Here is a 19,669-nt window from a genome sequence, read left to right as displayed (position 1 = left end):
TCTGCTCCAAAAAAGTTTTCACATCTCTCCTTCAATTTCTGCTTTCTTCAGATCGAATTAAACCAGAGCACTTCAACAATTATTATGACGCATTTATGCTTTGCAAAAGTATAGCGATAACAGAAGATCAAAAGAACTGTCGAGGTCTCCATTAGAATTGCACATTCGATTCCTGGTAACCTCTCTGACGAGAAAACTGCACATTCAAGGGGAGCTGATCTGTAAACACAGCCCGTCTTTTCTGTTGTCATTTTTCATTACCACATTGTTTATTTCGGAGCCTTTTGTGGCGAGCGTCCTTGGAGTTGCAGGAGGAAAGTGAAATTTCACTTTGCTGTTCCATGGCAGGTTACAGGCTCTCCATCTCAAAGTTGTCAATTATTATCACACATACACATCTTCTCAAACATCTCTCAGAGAAATGGGGATATGTTCGCTTGTTCCTCAATCTATACAATCGACCCATAGTACCAAGAGAAAGTTCTCCTTTAGCATCCTCCTTCATCCCAATGGCAGTTTCTTGGCCGGCACAAAACCTCCAGAATGCACAGTTCAGCAGACTAAGTAGGATTGAGCCAATCAGTTACGCAGTAAATGCCATGTAACAAATTACTATGGAGGAACACAACAACACCGAATGGTTCATATGGCCATACTCTATTATCCTGAGCTGTTATGTGAAATAATATAGAGGATAAACAGACAATTTCAGAAATTTAAGACCCTAAACAAATTGAACACTGAGGAATATGCACCTTTATAGATTATGTAGTTATGACATCTACCAGCAGGGGCAAGATTCAACGCTAACCAAAGTCTGACCCAAACTGCCTATTGTGAAAGACACAGCCAGTTGTTTCTCTATTTTAATTTTACAAATGATTTCATAAATGGTAGAGTCATAACTTAATCATGACACTCTTTTTAAAAGTCTGCATAAGAGAAGTATGGGCTTATTCCACTAATACTCATTAAAGTATTAGAGGATTTATAACTCAGTGTTTGAACTGAAAGCCAGGAGCAGAAACTAGTTTTTGCCTGCAAGAACCAACTATGCCACCTAACTCATTTCTCAAATGCTGTCTTTTGAGACGACGAGTCAATTGATGTGTTCATCTAAGCGTGGCATGACAAATCGATCATTGCACACATGAAGTACAAAACTACAAGTATGAAAACACAAAATTGCTATTTAAAACGGAAATCAGACTGAGAACTGCGGCAGCGGGTGTAAATTGTGCCTTAACAACTCCTTTCCTTTACTTCAGATGCCCCTAGGCATTTAATACCATTATGAAACATTAGCTAGAAAAAAAGAAGTCAATGTTGCCACATTCAGACTATTCTCAGACATCTACCTTTTGTTAAATGCATTCTCCTATAAACTGTATTGTTATTTTGTATGAAAATGTCTAAGATGTTATTTACTTGGCAGAGGCTTTGTATGTGTGGTGATTATGTAGATTTAAGCATCAATCATAATTTTGTGTCTCAGTGCGTCTTTGATTCGGTTTAACAAGCTTGTGATTGGTCTCCATTTTAATATTCCATAAAGTTAATGTGTACTTATTTCAGTCTCTAGAATCACAAGACAGAATCGCAAAAATAACAAGCAGAAAGTTACTCCCTCAAACTCAGTCATGGCCTAATGATTTGAGTGTCGGGCTTGTAACCAAAAGTTTGCCTGTTCGATTCTCACAGTCGCAGGTAGTGACTGATTATGAGGATGGGTTAAATGCAGAGGTCACATTTTAAGTATGGGCTACAACAATCACGTCACTTTCACGCCAATGGTTGAGCTATTGTTGCAGTGCTGAACAGATTAACTAAAACCAGAAATTCATTCAAGTGTTCAATTCATCATAACCAAACTCTACACTTTAAAAATGGCTGGGTTATTTTTGACCCATAATGGGCAGGTATTAGAAAGAACACACTGCTGGGTTATTATACCCCATGGTTATATAACAACAAACCAACATTGGGTAAATTTTAAACCAGCATGTATTCTGTTCAATATTTACCCATTATGGGTCAAAAATAACACAGCCATTTTTTGAGTATACACTGTAAAAAATACTTTGCTGCCTAAAATTTGTCAAATCAACTCAGATTTACAAGTCATGTCAACAGAGATGAGTTGTCACAGCTTATAAAATATAGTTGAGAAAAGTCAACTTAATTTTATAAGTTATAACAACTCACCTGCAGTTATAACAACTCATCTCTAGTCAAGATAAATTATAGTAAGTTTGAAATGAAATTGAGTTGATTTCTCAAAAAATTTTAAGGCAGCAAAGTATTTTTTACAGTGTATGTATGTAATGCATGGATTAAGTTCACTGCTCTGTTAAGGTACTACATAAATATTGTGTAACACATTTTAATGTCCTTTTTAAAATACACTTCAATGTGTTGAATGAATTAAAGGTGCAATTGGGACTTTAAGAAGGATCTTTTGACAGAAATGCAATAAAAATATACATAACTATATTATCAGAGGTGTATAAAGACTTTACATAATTAACTGTATTATTTTTTAACCTCAGAATGATCCGTTTTTATCTCCTTACATGGAAGTCGCCGCTGTGTTTCTACATTAACCGCAAACTGTTCTACAGAGAGCATTTCGTCCCTACATTTTCTCAGATGACGACATGTTTGTCCTCTGGCAGCTACTGTAGCTTCTCATTGCATTTCGAAATTGAGGTTGGTTGCAATTCGCAATCTCACCACTAGACGCCACATTTATGTGGGTTATCTTGCATGTCATTGTGAACAATTTCAATTTAACTCCTCTCATTGCAATGCTTTGTGGGATTGCATTCCCTTCAAAGAATACATGAGATAATGCCATACAATTTAGGTAATGGAGGACATGGAAATATTATGAAATTAAGGAACAGCTTTTGTAACTGCAGCAAGCCTCAAAATGCTGCCTACATAGGCAGCTTACTAGATTTTGTAACAGAGCCCATGCATTATTTACGAAACCACCACACAGTTCATTTTCACCAATTCGCAATAGTGTTTTTAATCAGGTCTTTGAAAATGTTCTTGCCTTAAGATGCAACTAAAAGCTGCCGACCTCATGGCTCTTTATTTGTTTCTGCTGCAGCACTGTTTCAACATTTACACCAAGACTAATACCTACATACCGTATTCTAATTTAATTATTAAGTCACCTGCATCACCCCGCCACATAATATCCATTATCACCTTGTATCTAGCCATTATCAGATTATGGCACTCTCGTCTAGTTTTGATCTTTTATGCATATGACCTCTACTTAGCAGTTTGACAGCCCCCTGCACGTGCTCTCGTTTGAAGGCTGTGTGTTCTGGGCTGGCATCTGTCAGATGTGAAAGACTCCCTCAGGTGAGTCAACGTTCTGCATTACAGCTATTAGCAACGTCTTCTCATCAGCCCCATCGCGTTAGCATTAGGCCAGAATGGCCCTTTGTTCTTTAATTACATTTTAACTCCATACCAAAGGAGAAGAGTTGCTCCTCAACGCTGTTGGACAAATCATCAAAACACAAGTATTTTAAAAGCTTGCCTTCCAGGAACAAGATCAGAAAAATGGCCACTGTCCTTGCAAGTTATTTTTGCTGCAGTAGAGTTCCAGTGATTTTTCTGTAAAGACTTTTATTTATCGTTCCCCTAAATGCATTCTGCATACTTGGCCTTAATAGGTGTGTTGTATAGTGCATCAATGGAAAAAAAATTTTAAATGAAAAGTTTGGATCTCATATGTCATAGGTCACAACAGATAAGCCTGAGAGCGGCAAAATGTACGAATGACTGTAAAAGTTCCTTTCAACAATAAAAGGTATGCGGCTGTGCTATAAAAACAAAACGTGTTTTTTTAAAGCCACTAAATAAAATGCCATCCTTCTGTTAGAAGATACAGTGCCTGACAGTATCAAAGCAATGCTCTGTGGGTGCTGCAGTGAAATAGCAAATTGGTCACAGGTGTGTTTTATTGTAAATAAACCACAACTGCTGACCAATTAGCAGTAAGGACCACAACGTTCTGTTATATAAGTACAGAACATATGAGTGAAACGCTGTTATTTGCAGTAAACGGAGTTTGAGAAATAACACATTAGGAGATATCAGACTTATCCCAAGTATCAGTAGACAACCCACATCTCTTAAAACGGACAGAAGAGACAAACTGTTCCAGTTTCGCCTGTCAACCATGACAAACAAGCAAGAGAGGATACAGATAAAGAGACTATTCCTCTTCACCTGTTAAACACACGCACACACTTGAAGAGCCGGATTGACTGTATGAACGTCTATGTATTTAAAAAAAACAAGTTTGAATATTGGCAGGACAATATATTCAATATAAATCAAATCAAGACTTAAGTCATCTGCAGAGTCGTTGTTCGGCAAGATTTAATTATCATCCAAACTCAACAGGTGTGAAATATCCCTATGAGGGTAAAACTATCATTAACTGACTTTAATGAGAAGACCAGTGGGGGACTAATGGCCATCCCCTCACACAGAAGATTCACTTTTATTTTAATTATTAAGGATATGCATAGAGTTCATCATTTGCATTCTCTGTGCGTTTCGATGCAGTTTAAGAAATGCAGTGGGTTTTTTTGTGATAGTAGTGTTTTCGTAAGAGTCCAGAGTAGTGCTCCATAAATCTTGACATCTAAACAAATAACTCAACTCTACACTATTTTTTTTTAAAACAGAGTCTAGCTGACTACTAAGAATTTATTTTATAAACATGGAAAAGATTCAGAAAGCTAGAAAAAAAGATAGTAAGATTTAGCTTTGACTATGACCATGATGAAAGAAAAATAAGTGACAAGTGGTATTAACTCTTTCCCTGCCGACGAGTTATCTCGTCAATTAAGGGTGCTTTCACACCTGCCTTGTTTAGTTCGGTTGAATCGTACGAGAGTTCGATTGCTCAGTTGGTGCATTTTGGACTAAACAGTGCATTATGGAATGAGGAAGTGTTTGTTGACAGTTTCTATTAGTAATATTAGCACAATGACAGATCACGGACATACCTGGAGTTGCTAGGAGGTGCGGACAGAGCCTCAGAAATTTTGTGTCTTCGCCGTTTGTAGTGCATTAAAACGTTGTTTTCAAGCCGCATCCGCAATTCATTCTGAAAATTAATGGTTTGTCTAGAGTGCTGTATACAAACTATGTATAACAACCACGAAGACATAATTACAGCGCACAGCCGTCTGTCCACGGTGTCTGCTACATTTTGCTTCTTTTTGTTTACTTCCGAGGTTCCGTTGGAATTTCGTGCACGTTGATTCTGACCAATCGAGAAGCAGTTTAGGAAATACGTTCAAATACATGTGGCCAATGAGTGATGTAGATCTTATCACATGACAGAATTTTGGTTCGTTTCAACTGGTATGGACCAGATCAACCAGTGTGGTGTGAAAAGAAACCAAAACTGCTAAAAAAGTTACAATGTATCATCATTTTTTGCTTTTGGTCCGGACCAAATGAACCGAATTACAGATGTGAAAACACACTAAGAGAAAGTGTTTCCCTGCCAATGATGGGTTTTTACTGCAATTCATATTTTTACTATTATCCATTATGTGGCACTCTTAGCAACACTATGTAGTTTTTTACCTTTAAATAATCTCTCCAAAATTATTTCAGTGACAAATTGTACTGTTGCTGCAACCTGAGCAGCCTCCTAGCTGCTACAAGCACACTCTGAAAGTGGCGGTGGAGGGTAGAAAACACAGCCCCACCCCTCCCCCTGCCTGCAGAAGAGTGTCTGATACCAGGCACTGTTGCGCTTTTCAACCACATGGGGGAGCTGTAAGTCATTTGTACATGGAAACTACATAGTGTTGCTTTAGGTATCCATGGATTAAAAAACAGTAAATACATATATGTTTATTTTTTGATTATCATTCTGAATCTGATCTCCATGACAAATCCTTTACAAAAATGCAATTATCTCAGCTTTTTGTTCAAATTGTGGTATTTTTTTAAAAACTTACCCATATTTGAGAGGTGATAAAAGATAGGATGAAATGTTTTTTGCTTGTTTGTTTAAAAGGAGACGGTCTGTTCTTTCATTTGATTTATTGTGTGTTTATAAATTTAAAGAAGAAGAATTTTTGGAATGCATTACACTTGTGTGTAAATCATAAAAATGCTGGCGATGGTTGGAAAGTTTTTAAAAAATGCTGGCTGGGAAAGAGTTAGCAATTTCATACTGACGGATTGATTATATACAGTTGACCCTCACTGACTTATGCTAGCATCTTGAAAATTTAATTAACACACTTGCAACTAGTACACTTAGTAAAAGACTTCAAACAAAGTTCTTATGTTATGGCCAGTGGTTGTTATGTTATGACCAATGCTGTGTAACCAAGCAATATATTCTTACATAACCTTAACAGGCTGCAACAAATTGCTCGATACCCACAAACGCAAGCGTTTCTGGCAGAATCGGTAGCAGTTAGAGTTCAGCGGTTTCCACACTGCCATCAACCATCTTCCTCAAGCTTGTTTTTGCGTTTTTACTCATTTTATTAAAGAGACTAGCTTCTGGCTGAGATCATCAACCTTTGCCATGACATCATCTGTTTGTTTGTTTATAACTCCTGAACATCTAAAGTGTTTAAATGTGTTGATTTTGCTCATTACGTGTCATCCCTTTCAGCATAATTGTGGCTTAATTTTTTCTAGTAGGGCACAAAGTCATGATGTCAGAGAGAATGTGGCAGTGTTTAAAGCGGTTTGTTGACATTAAAGCAATCTTTCTGCTTGATCAAATATTTATGTTCGAATAAGGCATTAGTCTCAAGCGGCCTTAAACGTCTGGGGTCAGTTTAAAGTTGAAAATTGGAAGGATATATTAATGTTACTGACATATTTATTGCAGACATTAAACATTCATGATTTTTAAGTTTAAAGCTTTCTCCCTGAGGTAATGGTTTTTCAATCATTTGTCTATTTGAAGGTAACTGCTCTTACTGTGAAGGAAAATTATTTTAATATGAGTAGTCAACGTGTTATATAACAAAGACCTTGAAAAATCCATTTTGCGTTTATGACTAATGGCTGTTTGTGTTTCGAACTTTCCTTCAACGTTTCACGGCCCGTGGACCCACATTAGGCGAGAAGCTGCCGGCCTCCGACACAACAGTTCCGTGTCCAATCAGTGATGACACAGACTTCCTTGCTATGTGTGACAACAATGGATTCTGCCTCTGTGACTCAGCCAGATGCCTACGAGACTTTCCCCAAGTCGGATCTCACACGCATGCAATGACTACGGGAGAATCGACATGACGCCGCGCTGAGAGCGTGATCAAAGGTTAGGAATAATCACACACCCAACTTCACATTTCAGAAAAAAACGGACATCTGACCGGCTCACGGTAATTAGCTATGCTCAGACTTTGTCACACCTGAGTTTTCTTGAAAGACTTTGCCCTCTCTCTTTGAATCACCTTGACAAAGTTGGATAAGGAGACTATGTAAAGTAGCACAAGGCCAGACATCCAGCCTTCTGTTGTAGAGAACCACAGAACTGAGGATTCTGCCCCCTGCTGTAACAAACCTGCTCCTGAAGGACACAAGAGCGAGAAAGAGAGAAGGAAAGAACGAGAAAAAGAGAGACAGAGCACTGAAACTCTTGAGACTATGTAATCTTTTTTTGAATCTGCCTTTTTTATTAATAACCACTATTATTAGACGCACTTTAACTGACTGTTTAAGGCTTTGATGCCATGTACTATGTGTTCGACTTGCTTATTTGTTCAGATGATTATTTTGATGTTTATTTGTTGTCTTAAACACAGGAAAAGTTCTATATAAAATTAAGATTATTATTGCTCTTGCTATTTATTATCTGTAGTCAAAACGCAGGCATGTGGGTAATTTGTAAAAATGCAAAATAATTTTTTTATCTTTTTACTTTTTTTATCAATTTCCCTGTAGTCCCCATGTAGTCGATTAATTTATCACTTAAAACTCATCTTAATAGCGTATGTGAAAATTTTATTCTGTGACCGTATTTTCTTCATGCTATAAATCACCTTAATTTAACAGTACCACCCCCTCATTTAGTATACACAGATCTTTGAATATGCAAATTTAAACCTCTACATAATTTCAGAGCTCGACCATAGATACAAATATGCAAATTAGTCCCTGCCTCCACTCTTTTGCACCACCTTGGACCATAGATATATATGTAATATATACACTCACCGGCCACTTTATTAGGTACACCTTACTAGTACCGGGTCGGACCCCCTTTTGCCTTCAGAACTGCCTTAATCCTTCGTGGCACATATTCAACAAGGTACTGGAAACATTCCTTAGAGATTTTGGTCCATATTGACATGATAACATCACGAAGTTACTGCAGATTTGTCGACTGCACATCAAGGGTACGAAGCTCCCGTTCCACCACATCCCAAAGATGCTCCATTGGATTGAGATCTGGTGACTGTGGAAGCCATTTGAGTACAATGACTCATTGTCATGTTCAAGAAACCAGTCTGAGATGATTCACGCTTTATGACATGGCGCGTTATCCTGCTGGAAGTAGCCATCAGAGGATGGGTACACTGTGGTCATAAAGGGATGGACATGGTCAGAAACAATACACGATGCCCAATTGGTACTAATGAGCCCAAAGTGTGCCAAGAAATATCCCCCCACACCATTACACCACCACCACAAGCCTGAATTGTTGATACAAGGCTTTCATGTTGTTGACGCCAAATTCTGACCCTACCATCTGAATGTCGCAGCAGAAATCAAGACTCATCAGACCAGGCAACGTTTTTCCAATCGTCTAGTGTCCAATTTTGGTGAGCCTGTGCGAATTGTAGCCTCAGTTTTCTGTTCTTAGCTGTCAGGAGTGGCACCCGGTGTGGTCTTCTGCTGCTGTAGCCCATCCGCCTCAAGGTTTGACGTGTTGTGTGTTCAGAGATGCTCTTCTGTATATCTCGGTTGTAACGAGTGGTTATTTGAGTTACTATTGCCTTTCTATCAGCTCAAACCAGGCTGGCCATTCGCCTCTGACCTTTGGCATCAACAAGGCATTTTCGCCCCAAAGAACTGGCACTCAATGGATATTTTCTCATTTTCGTACCATTCTCTGTAAACCCTTGAGATGGTTGTGTGTGAAAATCCCAGTAGATCAGCAGTTTTTGAAATACCCAGACCAGCCCGTCTGGCACCAACAACCATGCCACTTTCAAAGTCACTTAAATCACCTTTCAAATCAATCCAATCAAAATTTATTTATAAGGCACAATAAAAACAACAGTAGTTGACCCCTTTGCTGTACAACCATACTAAAGTCACACAAAATTAAAACATTTCGACCACAAAAAAAGACACAAAAAAAGTCACACAATTCTGATGCTCAGTTTAAACTGCAGCAGATCGTCTTGACCATGTCTACAAGCCTAAATGCATTGAGTTGCTGCCATGTGATTGGCTGATTAGAAATTTGCATTAACGCGCAGTTGGACAGGTGTACCTAATAAAGTGGCCAGTGAGTGTATATGCACATAGATATAGATATATAGATATATAGATATAAAGATATATAGATATATATAGATATAGATATGTAGATATATAGATATATAAATGTATATACACATATATATGTGGGAGTCGCACACCAAGTGGCCTGGTCTCGAAAAAGAACACAACTTCTACAGTTAGGCAGTATTTCAGGTTTGGACCAAACAAGAACGGAGAGGCAGTAAATATGGACCAGGCAATTTGCAAATTGTGCAACAAAAAGGTGTATGGGTCTATTTTATTGCTATTTTGCTATTGTTTCAGTATTAGTGTTTGGTATTCATTGTATTCAGAGTTTAGGCACAAGCCAACAATTTGGTGACGCTGTCTGAGCCATACGTCATAATTGTATAATTACTCACGGTAATACCATATACAGAGGTAAAATAGAGAGGAGGTTTGACTGTATCAAAATTTCGATACCGCCCAAGTCTAATCTGTGAACCTTATTATTTAAAAGAAAATCATGTGCCCTCATAATCTTTAATCAAAAACGCAAATCCCCCCTCCTCAAAACGATCTCTCTTTACTTCCGGTCATATGGTATGGCAGGTGAGCGGGTGCGGGAAAAGATTCCAGCGTTTAGCAATTAGCAACACGACCCAATCAGTTCGATGGACGAATTCAAATCCAGCCATGCCTTATTTCATTTCAGAAGCCAGTTCACTCAGATATACGTCACCAGGGGGAAAATAAGACAATCGCTAATTTAAACATGGTCTGTCTTCCAACATACACTGTATTAAAAAAACACATAAACAACAAACACTTGATTTTTACCACAAGGGGACTTTAAGCGAAACTTTCCCCATTTAAAATGATTGAGGCCACCACTGAAGGAAAATAAATGAAAAGCATCTTTAACTTTTTACCACTTCAGATCGTACTACAATTATAACAAAATTCAACCAATGAAGTCGGCCTGAATTCCAATCCTTTCGTTCTGCACTAGGAACTCTTTTTGTGAAAGCTACTGTATATAAAAGAAAATCCTTGATAAACCTCTACATACACGTTCAGTCCTTGGGCATCACTGCTAAGACTCTTTCTTGAGCTCTTTGTATAGCTTCATCTATATGTCTTCCTTCTGAGGGCGTAATACTTCCTTCTGCCCTCTCTTCAGAGCAGTAAAATAGGAGAGGGCTGCGTTGCTGAGCGAGAAAAACACAACGCTGAGCTTCGTTGCATCAGTCTCGCTGACGGTTGATGCATTTTCCACACCAACAGCCCAGACTTTGCCTTGGGATAATATATCTTGTCACTTAGTCAGGGTGTAGGATTATAGCCCATCAAACAGTGCATCTTCAAGTCTAGCTGAGCTGACTCACAGCAGAAAACAGGCCTCCCAGCCAGTGTCCATTAAAGATATCTATACTAGCTGACAGATCTCCACCATAATGACACTATATTGCAATCCCATGCATCTTTCTTGTCATTTCTCCATTGCCCTGTCAGTGATGAGTTTCACAGTTATCAGAAAAAACAGATTACATTACTTTTCTGATCTTCATTATTTTTATAAAGCAAGGTAAATTTATTCTCCTGCTATGAATGTGTTTATTTGGGGGGCAGTTCGTTTATTTTTATGACATTTTTTCCTTTAAATGCTCATGCTGAATGACAAAAAAATACTCATAAAACAAGTCAAAACAGTATAAATAACACCAACAGTAAATTATATAAAGAACAAACATTTGTTATTGACATTCACGCATTTAGCGGATGCTTTTATCTAAAGTGACTTGCAAAATTCCTTACAAAAATGAAGAAACAGTTGTCAAATCGCAAGGTGACATTTTAATCACACTATGCTGAACAAGTCTTGGGGTCCAATAAATTTTGAAGATAAATTTAAAAAGAGATACAACATAAGCCAAAATAAAACTCGAGGCTACTCGGTTAGAAATCTCATTCAAAACTATGTCAAAGATATCAAGACAAGGTCATTCAATCACTACCTGCTGACATAGTGAAAATACGTGTTCTGAAAGCAGCACAGCTTTTATGAGGCATTCGGCAGCTCGGCTATATGATAAAATGTCATATCCTAATATACTTTTACTTTGGCAATCTAAAACTCATAACCTTTTTACAAGTCAATATTGCTCTATGTTGCTTTTAAACTTTAAACCTTCTGTTTGCGCACATAAACAGCAACATTAAATCATTTATTGCACGTAGTTAACATGCAGCAGAATCTTAGCATACCGAATCATACATTCTGCAAGTCTATTTTGGGGTATGCTCTAAAAATCGTACAAATAATTATAAGGTCAGAAAATATATTCAATTTTCTAGGCTAATTTCCATGGTAATATAATTTGCACCGTGTCCACATGGGATTCAGCTGGTTTGAAATGACTCTGCTGTCGTTATGCAAAGGATGACACTGCCAGTCAGTGCCGTGTTTCAGTTTGAGCTTGTGAGAGGACATTATCAAATCATACAAACTGCCTGCAGAGTCAATGCTCAAGTAGACAAACAAAGTTTGATAAATTAGGAAACAGCTAAAGGAAGTATGACGTCTATCCACTGAGAACATAAATTAAAATAATCTCATGTCAAAACCATCATTGTTATTTTTTAGCAAGCCAATTTGTTTAGAGTGCAAAAGTTTACTTGCATCCTTGAATTTAAATCTGGTCTGTTCATAAATGTGACCCAAAGTCCCTTTAAGGAAGTCGAGCCACTATGGGGCCAGGTTTGCGACACCTCATTGCAGGTATTTCTTTCTTTCTTTATTCCAGCATCTTTATTCATGGTGAGAACTGGTTAAATCATACACAAGTTGATTCAGACAAGTAAATCCAGACACGGGTTGGGGGAGTGATAACTTGGCCTCTCCAATTTGCCTAACTTGCATGTTTTTGGCCCGTGGGAGGAAACCAGAGTACCCGGAGTCGAAACCGGGGACCTTCTTGCTGTGAGGCAACAGAGCTACCCACTGAGCCAGTGTGCCTCCCGGCAGGTATTTGTCATGCAAAACCGCTTGAATATGAAAAGAAAGATGTCTCTAAAATCACATGCTAAAATTACAATTAAACAACATATTTTCAACAAACAATTAAACCTGACATCAACTGTACCACAACATTTGTTTCGAAAACTCATCGATGTAATTTCAGCTACAGCGAATGTACACAGGCTGGCAAGCGCCTAACAGGATTCTCTATAGAGCCCCTCCCCCAGATGATCATTAGTGTTTATTGATTTATAATTGGTTCTTTTAAATAAAAGGGGGTGCATACACAAAGGCGTTTATGCATGCGGCTGGCACATGTTTTTAGCTGTTTCCAGTGGAAGCACCACTGTTTTCAAAAACACCAGCAGCTGACAGGTTTGGTTCGCATTGAGCGCCGGTGCCTCTGCCTTTTACCCCACATCTAGGGCTGAGCACCCAGAAATGCTTTTGGGGGAACCGCTCAGCTTGTCACTTTTCACTTAGCCGTCCAATCACAGTGGAGGAAGGGAGGGACAAATACCTCGACAACCTGCTCATCGTACAATGACTGATAAACAAAACAGAAGTATCACAGCAACCAAAGTGCCCAGCTGAATAACCGCTGGCAAGTGTCCATAGTTTGCATTTGCCTGGTGTTTCTTTGGTGTACATGCCCCCGAAGGCGCCACAATGAGCGCTGCACTCTCCCCTATTCATAGTAATAGCCTACACATACCTAACAACAACATTTACTTTGACAATAACATTATTTAATTGACCTAAAATAAGTCAAGTCTTTTAAATAAATGTGTTTTTGTTAAAAAAAAATTTCACTCCAGTCATTTTTTCACTTCCAGTGTACATCTATTAATGAACATAAAAATAACTTCCAGAGGTTTTGCTGCATTTAAAGTGTAAATTATGCACAAAAGTTTTTTTTAAAGAAAAATGCCAAAAAAGTTATTTTAGGTCAAAAAGTGTGCTTTAAATCTGAGGGGAAAGTGCACATAGAAAAGCAGACCAAACCAAATCACCCCTCGCTGTTCAGCTCTGTGAAGTGGTCGACTTCCCAAGATCACACGTAACAGAAAAAAAAGAGGCTGTGTGAGGAACAGGATGGATTATTGCAAGACATTTTAACATTTCTTAAATAAATACAAATAATCTTTGGTAGCTCACGTGTCAATGGTTACCACTTTATGTGCCAAAAGTTGCCACGCATGCATAAGATTTTCAATCCCTGATGTAAATATATTGCATACACTCTGTAGCAAAAGATCATGAATCTATGGTAATGCAATTATCTATACTGGCAGATTCATAAAGCAAGCGAGATTCATGACCTTGTTATCATAAAAGATCTGAACTTAAGAGCACTACAATGGAGCCTTTGTGAAGAAACTACTGGCATGTAAAGTTACTCAACAATGCTAAACATTAGGGCTGGGGGTTTAATCGAAATCGAACCGCAATCGCAATGTGAAACGCTTTGATTAGAAAATCGCGAAAGGATGCAATGTGAGAAATATGTAGCGAGGCTTTGTGACAGTCTAAACAATTGAGTGAGCGCAAGTATGGCCGTGCTGTCCCTGTGAGAGGCACATCAACAAAAACGGCGCTTCTCCTAAACTGACGAAGAGGTTTCAACCTAAAGCACGCGGGTAGTTTGTGTCTCTCAATGCTTGTTATATACTCACACCTGTCTCTGCATCCTAAGACTTCACGCGCGTGTCTCCCAAAACGGACGATGCGTTTAAACTTGATACACACGCGCAGCCTAACAATGCAAGCCTGGCTACTTATTTAAAATAAAATAAAATACCATTTAACTGGTTAGCTAATTTCACTTGAATTAAATGACATGACATTGAATGCATTTTCTACTCATTTTAAAAATCCCATATGTATTTCATATTTTGATAATTATGAAGTTGAGTATTCCAGATATTTGTTTACAAAAACAAACATACACACAAATCTTTCAAAATGTAAATATTTTTACTTTTTGTTAAGTTGCATCTGTAATATACCCAATTATTTAAATACTGTTAGTCCAAGCCAGAGTCGTATAATAACAGAGTTACGAAACGCTTTGATCTCGCCGCCGTGCGGTCACGTGATTCGTGTAACGTTCTGCAGTTCCAAACCAAGCAGGGCTGTCAATCTGTTTGCATATGTTTTCAGCTATTTTAGATAAATATTAGCTTGTAATGTGAATTGATCACTATACTTACTATGTTTATAACGTTTTTTTACTAGGGAGTGATGTAAATATAGTAAAACAGTTAATAAAGATAAACAGTTAATTGTGGCCCAAAGATAACTGTGGTTATCTAACTTATACCAACTACAGCAACACAGTTTATCTTTTATTTTGTAGCAAAATATGGCTATATAAATGGCTATCAATCTGCTAAAAACATAATTCCTACACTTTTACTATATTAAAATCACAAAAAAGATCGCCAACGCGGTTATTTGTAACAGTGAAGCATAACATAAACACACTAAATTAATATTTAATTGTATTTATAGTACACACATTAAATGTTAATATAATCATACATGATTTTCGAGGATACATCACTCGTATTACTTACCAAACACAATGAAACACATAGCAGCATTGTAAGCAGTGTGACTTTCTTATAAGGCATTTAGCTTGTCGCTGTTGCCCCCTAGTGTTACTCGTAATATATAAAAAAGATAAGTATAAAGTAGATGGCCACCAGTAATAAAATATTAAACCATTAAATCTATATTATTCACACATTATACACAACTCATTAAAATATAAAAATTTTACTAGTTATTATTAACGATAATCATTACCTACAGCAGAGTTCATAAAATATCACTGTTGACTATATTAATGAAATGTCCGAAAATGTAAAGAGAAACGGTAATTTCATCGATTTACCAGCAGGTGCCATTGAAATGAATGGGCTTCAGTGCTGCGTTTGGAACTATGCGTCACTACCGGTCACTACATGAAACGCTGTTACTTCCGCATTCCATTCTTACAACGGACGTCTATGTGAGTGTCGTAACTCTATTATTATACGACTCTGGTCCAAGCTAAACACCATTTGACTTTTTTTTTTTAATAAAGCAGTGTTAATTATATTCTTACTTTTTTATTTTTGTTTCCTTATATTCATAAAAAATATATGTAAAAAAAAACAGATAAGAATGCAATTGAATCAACAGACCCTTAAGCAGTATCAATGCATCTGAGTGCATCACATTGCATCTGCCAAAAAAATTAACCGCAAATTGAATCGCAATTAGATATTTCCCTAAATTGTACAGCCCTACTAAACATGAAAGAGAATTCATTTATAACTACAGATCTAATAACAACAAATAACTAAACATGAAAATAAACGTATTTCGTATAAAAGAGTGGGTTTAAAAAACAAATATGATATTTGAAACTTAAATTGTAGGTTTGATTCACTTTTTCCTATTATTGAAATTACTACATTAATGTTTCTCTTTATGTCAGGGATCAACAATAAATATGGTACACTGAGTCTTAGAATTTGTGTTAAAAACAAATCACTAAACAAGTCACATACACTAGCAATTCATTTACAGTCAAAATGCAATTACTTGCAATAAAAAAAATAAAAAATAAAAATATAATTCCCAGCTGTATTGCCTATTAAAAACCTAAAATAGCTATTTGTTATGTACAATAAATAAAACACATTTCTGGAACATAAACATGTTTTAGGGTTTTTTGTGGGAATATGATCAAAACCTTTCCCACTAGTCTGAATGATTAAAAACCCTTATTATTAAATCATTTATTCTATGCATTAATAAAGCAGCATAGTTAAAGGAACAGTATGTAGGATTGTGGCCAAAACTGGTATTGCAATCACAAAACTTGTGGCTAAAACTGGTACTGCAATCACACAACTGGTGGCCAATAGACAAAATGACAACATAAACATCAGTTGAGGGCTGCAACTCCACTTTTTAAATGACAATATCCTGGCCAGACCACCATTGTTAGTGACATTAGTATTTAAAATGAAAAAGATTTCCTAATGTCTAGTGACATATCAGGGCCATTTTATGATTAATTGATATAAATTTCTTACATACTGTTCCTTTAAGTAATGCAGATTGTAGTCTTGCATGACCATTGTGTTTATCTGCATGAATATGGCAATGTGTCTATGAAACTGAATAGTTCAAGAAAAGCTCAGGAAAGGCAAAATACCTGTGGGAGGGCTCTCTGGGCTCTTTTCCTGGGGTCCGCTCCATGGGGGCATCCAGTGGTGAGTGGAGCAGGTTTAGGCATGATGCAAGGGATTGACTGGAGTCCTCCCGTGACACTGTGTGAGTGAACAAACCACAGTTGACCAAACCAAGGTCACCTTAACAATACCAGCTTTGTGCATACATGTCATGTTTCGGTTCTATCTTTTTCTTTGAAAGAAGAATTAAGTATTCCCACAAAAATGGAAGTAATGTTAACGTAACGAAAGTCTGATATAAAATAACAGTACATGAAATAGTCATTACCGCATTTATTTTTAAATATAAACCTTACTAAAAATTCACATTCCCTTTGTTTTTAAGGTCCTAGAGGGCAGTGCTTCTCAACAGGCAGGTCATAACCTAAAAATAGGTCACTGGTGTGTTATGACATGGTTACAGACAGCAGCGAAAACATGGTTAGAGCAGCAAAATAATTTGCTTTTTAAAAGGGAAAGAAAACAAACTTCCATATTTTTTGTTGTTGCGGTTGAAAGCTGGATCTTCAATCAGCTCTATTATATTTTGGTTCAACTGTCCGGGACATGCCCCCATTATCGAACCATTAACAAAACTATGTAAGGTCAATAAAGAAACCTTATCACATATTTTAGTGAGCATAAACATGGTTTGTGCCAAAAACATTTTGCTTTGCCAGGTGAATTGTTGGCAAAGAGAAATAAAACATTAAATCCAAACCGAATTTCACCGGTTATGTTACAAATAAATGACTGCTTGATTTTAAACAAATTTTTGAATACTACTGTTACAATACACATTTTTGGCCTGGAGTCAGGTCAATTGGGGACACTTCCTCTTTTATAGTGGGCATTGGTAATATTAGGAAAATTTAAGTAATTATTACAAAAATACCTTACATAAAGCATTACTAGTGTGCATCTTGAAACAATAGTCACACATGTTTTAAGATATGTAAGTTAAGACAGCTTAAACAGGCATTTTAGTCTGGGACTAGGCTTAAGTCCTGTCCGGGAAACTGCTTCCTGATGTCCATCATTAAAATCCAAAGCCAAAGCTTTGCTCCAGGGGACATACGTGTTAAAATTGCTGAATAAATGCAAAGACACTACGATATTCACTTCTCATGCAATGAACGTGCTTGAGCAAATATCAGCAATGACATCCGCAGTGTTTATCCATCTACAGGCGTAGCCTTTGGTGCACATTAACGTGCTGTGCTGTATGAGCTGATGTAACTTCTGAAACAACTGAACATTCGGAAAATTAAGATAACTCCAGTATAAGTCTGATCCGCACAATTATGTGTGTGCATAAGATTACGGTGTAATATTTTACAAGGTATTAAAATCTAAAAGGCTGTCTGAGACCTCTACACGCTAAAGAGCAGGAAAGTAGGTCTCGTCTTTTTAATCTACAGCGAAAATCATTCCTTCAAGCCATTACAAGAATGTGTAATTACTACAAGACGATATTCAGAGGCTTAATGGCATGAATATGAATGAGAGACAAATGTCATAATGCATGTTTGAAGGCGTGAGGTGAGGAAAGGGCAGCGCTGGTCTAGAAAAACATACCATGGCGAGGTCGCTGGTCGTCAGAGAGGTCAAGATCCAACATTAGGTCATCTTCATCCAGCTCAGAAGAACCAAGATTATTTAAAAAATCCTAAAAGACAAGGAAGAAAACCTTTATCATGCATGGGGTCAGAAGACATTTATGGACAATTCACTTAAAAAAGCAATTTAAGCAATAACTGAAAGTAAAATGGATTTGCCACACCTTACATTTTTATTAAGACTTGATTTTTTTATTAGTGGTGTCACATTTTGTTTCTATATAATTATATAATTCTTCGAGATACCATTGACTAAATTACTTTTAAATTTAGCCCAAACCTCCAGCTGCGTTTTACAGCTGCTTCGTGAAACCAAGACAACAACAGAGAATTTCATTTGATTCAGAGATGCTGTCTCCATAGTAACCTTTATTCCCATTCAACGAAACCGTGCTAAAAATTCCACAATGTATTTGAAAATCAGGATATCGCTTGAACCAAAAGTCTACTAAGGGTCTGTTGAGGGATTTTCTAAGGAGTCACACTGCCATCTTGTGCTCAGTATGAACAGCCTGTAAGATGTAAAGATTATAAAAAGCACAAATAAAACAAACTGGGATATTCCTGTAATAAGCGCTCAGCAAAACCCTAATATAAGATTCTGAGGATAATCTTATTTAAAAATGCATGCAAAATACAAAAAGGCAAATGAGCAGCTATTATGTCCTATTATAGAAGAAGAGCGCAGCTCTGTGTCCAATTAAGCAGGACAAACCGGAGTATCGGCCAGTGTACAGAGAAGAAAAGTGCCTCGACTTTGACTTTGCTTGAAAATTAAAGGGTCACTGGGCACCTAATTAAGACCCTCGGAGAATGAAACGTGTGGCCTTTTCCTTTGTGAATTATTACAATGCCAAATGACAAAATGAACTTAATGCATCACTACCATAATGATCTTATTAAGACTGTAATATTGATGAAGTGGTACAGGAGGCCTTTATTCAGAAACCTGTTCAGACACCTTATTTAGATAAATTAAAGAAGAATGGTCTCATGTAATGATTCATAAATGTCCTTGTAAACACAAATATCCAAGCGCAGGTTGTGTTTGCGCATTATCACGTTAATAGACACGATCAATCTAGTCACTATCCACAGACGCAGATCTTGACAGCAGGAACCCTGGGGACAAAACCAGTCAGGGCTCGAAATAAAGAGATGATGGCTTTTTTTCTAAATGTTTATTTCTGAGGGATGGAGAAGGTGACAAAGAGCTGACATTTGGTGTGACTCGCTCATCTCCTGACAATCAGATTGATTTTCCTGATCTTTTCATGTCAGTGCTG

The 19,669-nt window shown here is 37.2% G+C and overlaps 1 protein-coding gene across 2 annotated transcripts in view; it reads right to left on the bottom strand.

The window, feature by feature from the left end:
* The window catches only part of ccser1 (coiled-coil serine-rich protein 1), a 96,805-nt gene that overhangs the window by 62,185 nt on the left and 14,951 nt on the right, over positions 1–19,669 (bottom strand). For both annotated transcript variants that reach the window (XM_065247185.2, XM_065247186.1), the window contains exons 4-5: positions 18,343–18,433; positions 16,749–16,863 (exon numbers count right to left, since the gene is read on the bottom strand). In XM_065247185.2, the coding sequence (XP_065103257.1) occupies positions 16,749–16,863; positions 18,343–18,433 (206 nt within the window). The remainder of the gene's footprint in view (positions 1–16,748; positions 16,864–18,342; positions 18,434–19,669) is intronic.

This window comes from Paramisgurnus dabryanus, chromosome 11, assembly GCF_030506205.2.
Source record: "Paramisgurnus dabryanus chromosome 11, PD_genome_1.1, whole genome shotgun sequence".
In the NCBI taxonomy this organism is placed as follows: Eukaryota; Metazoa; Chordata; class Actinopteri; order Cypriniformes; family Cobitidae; genus Paramisgurnus; species Paramisgurnus dabryanus.
This window is presented reverse-complemented; position numbering and strand designations above follow the sequence as displayed.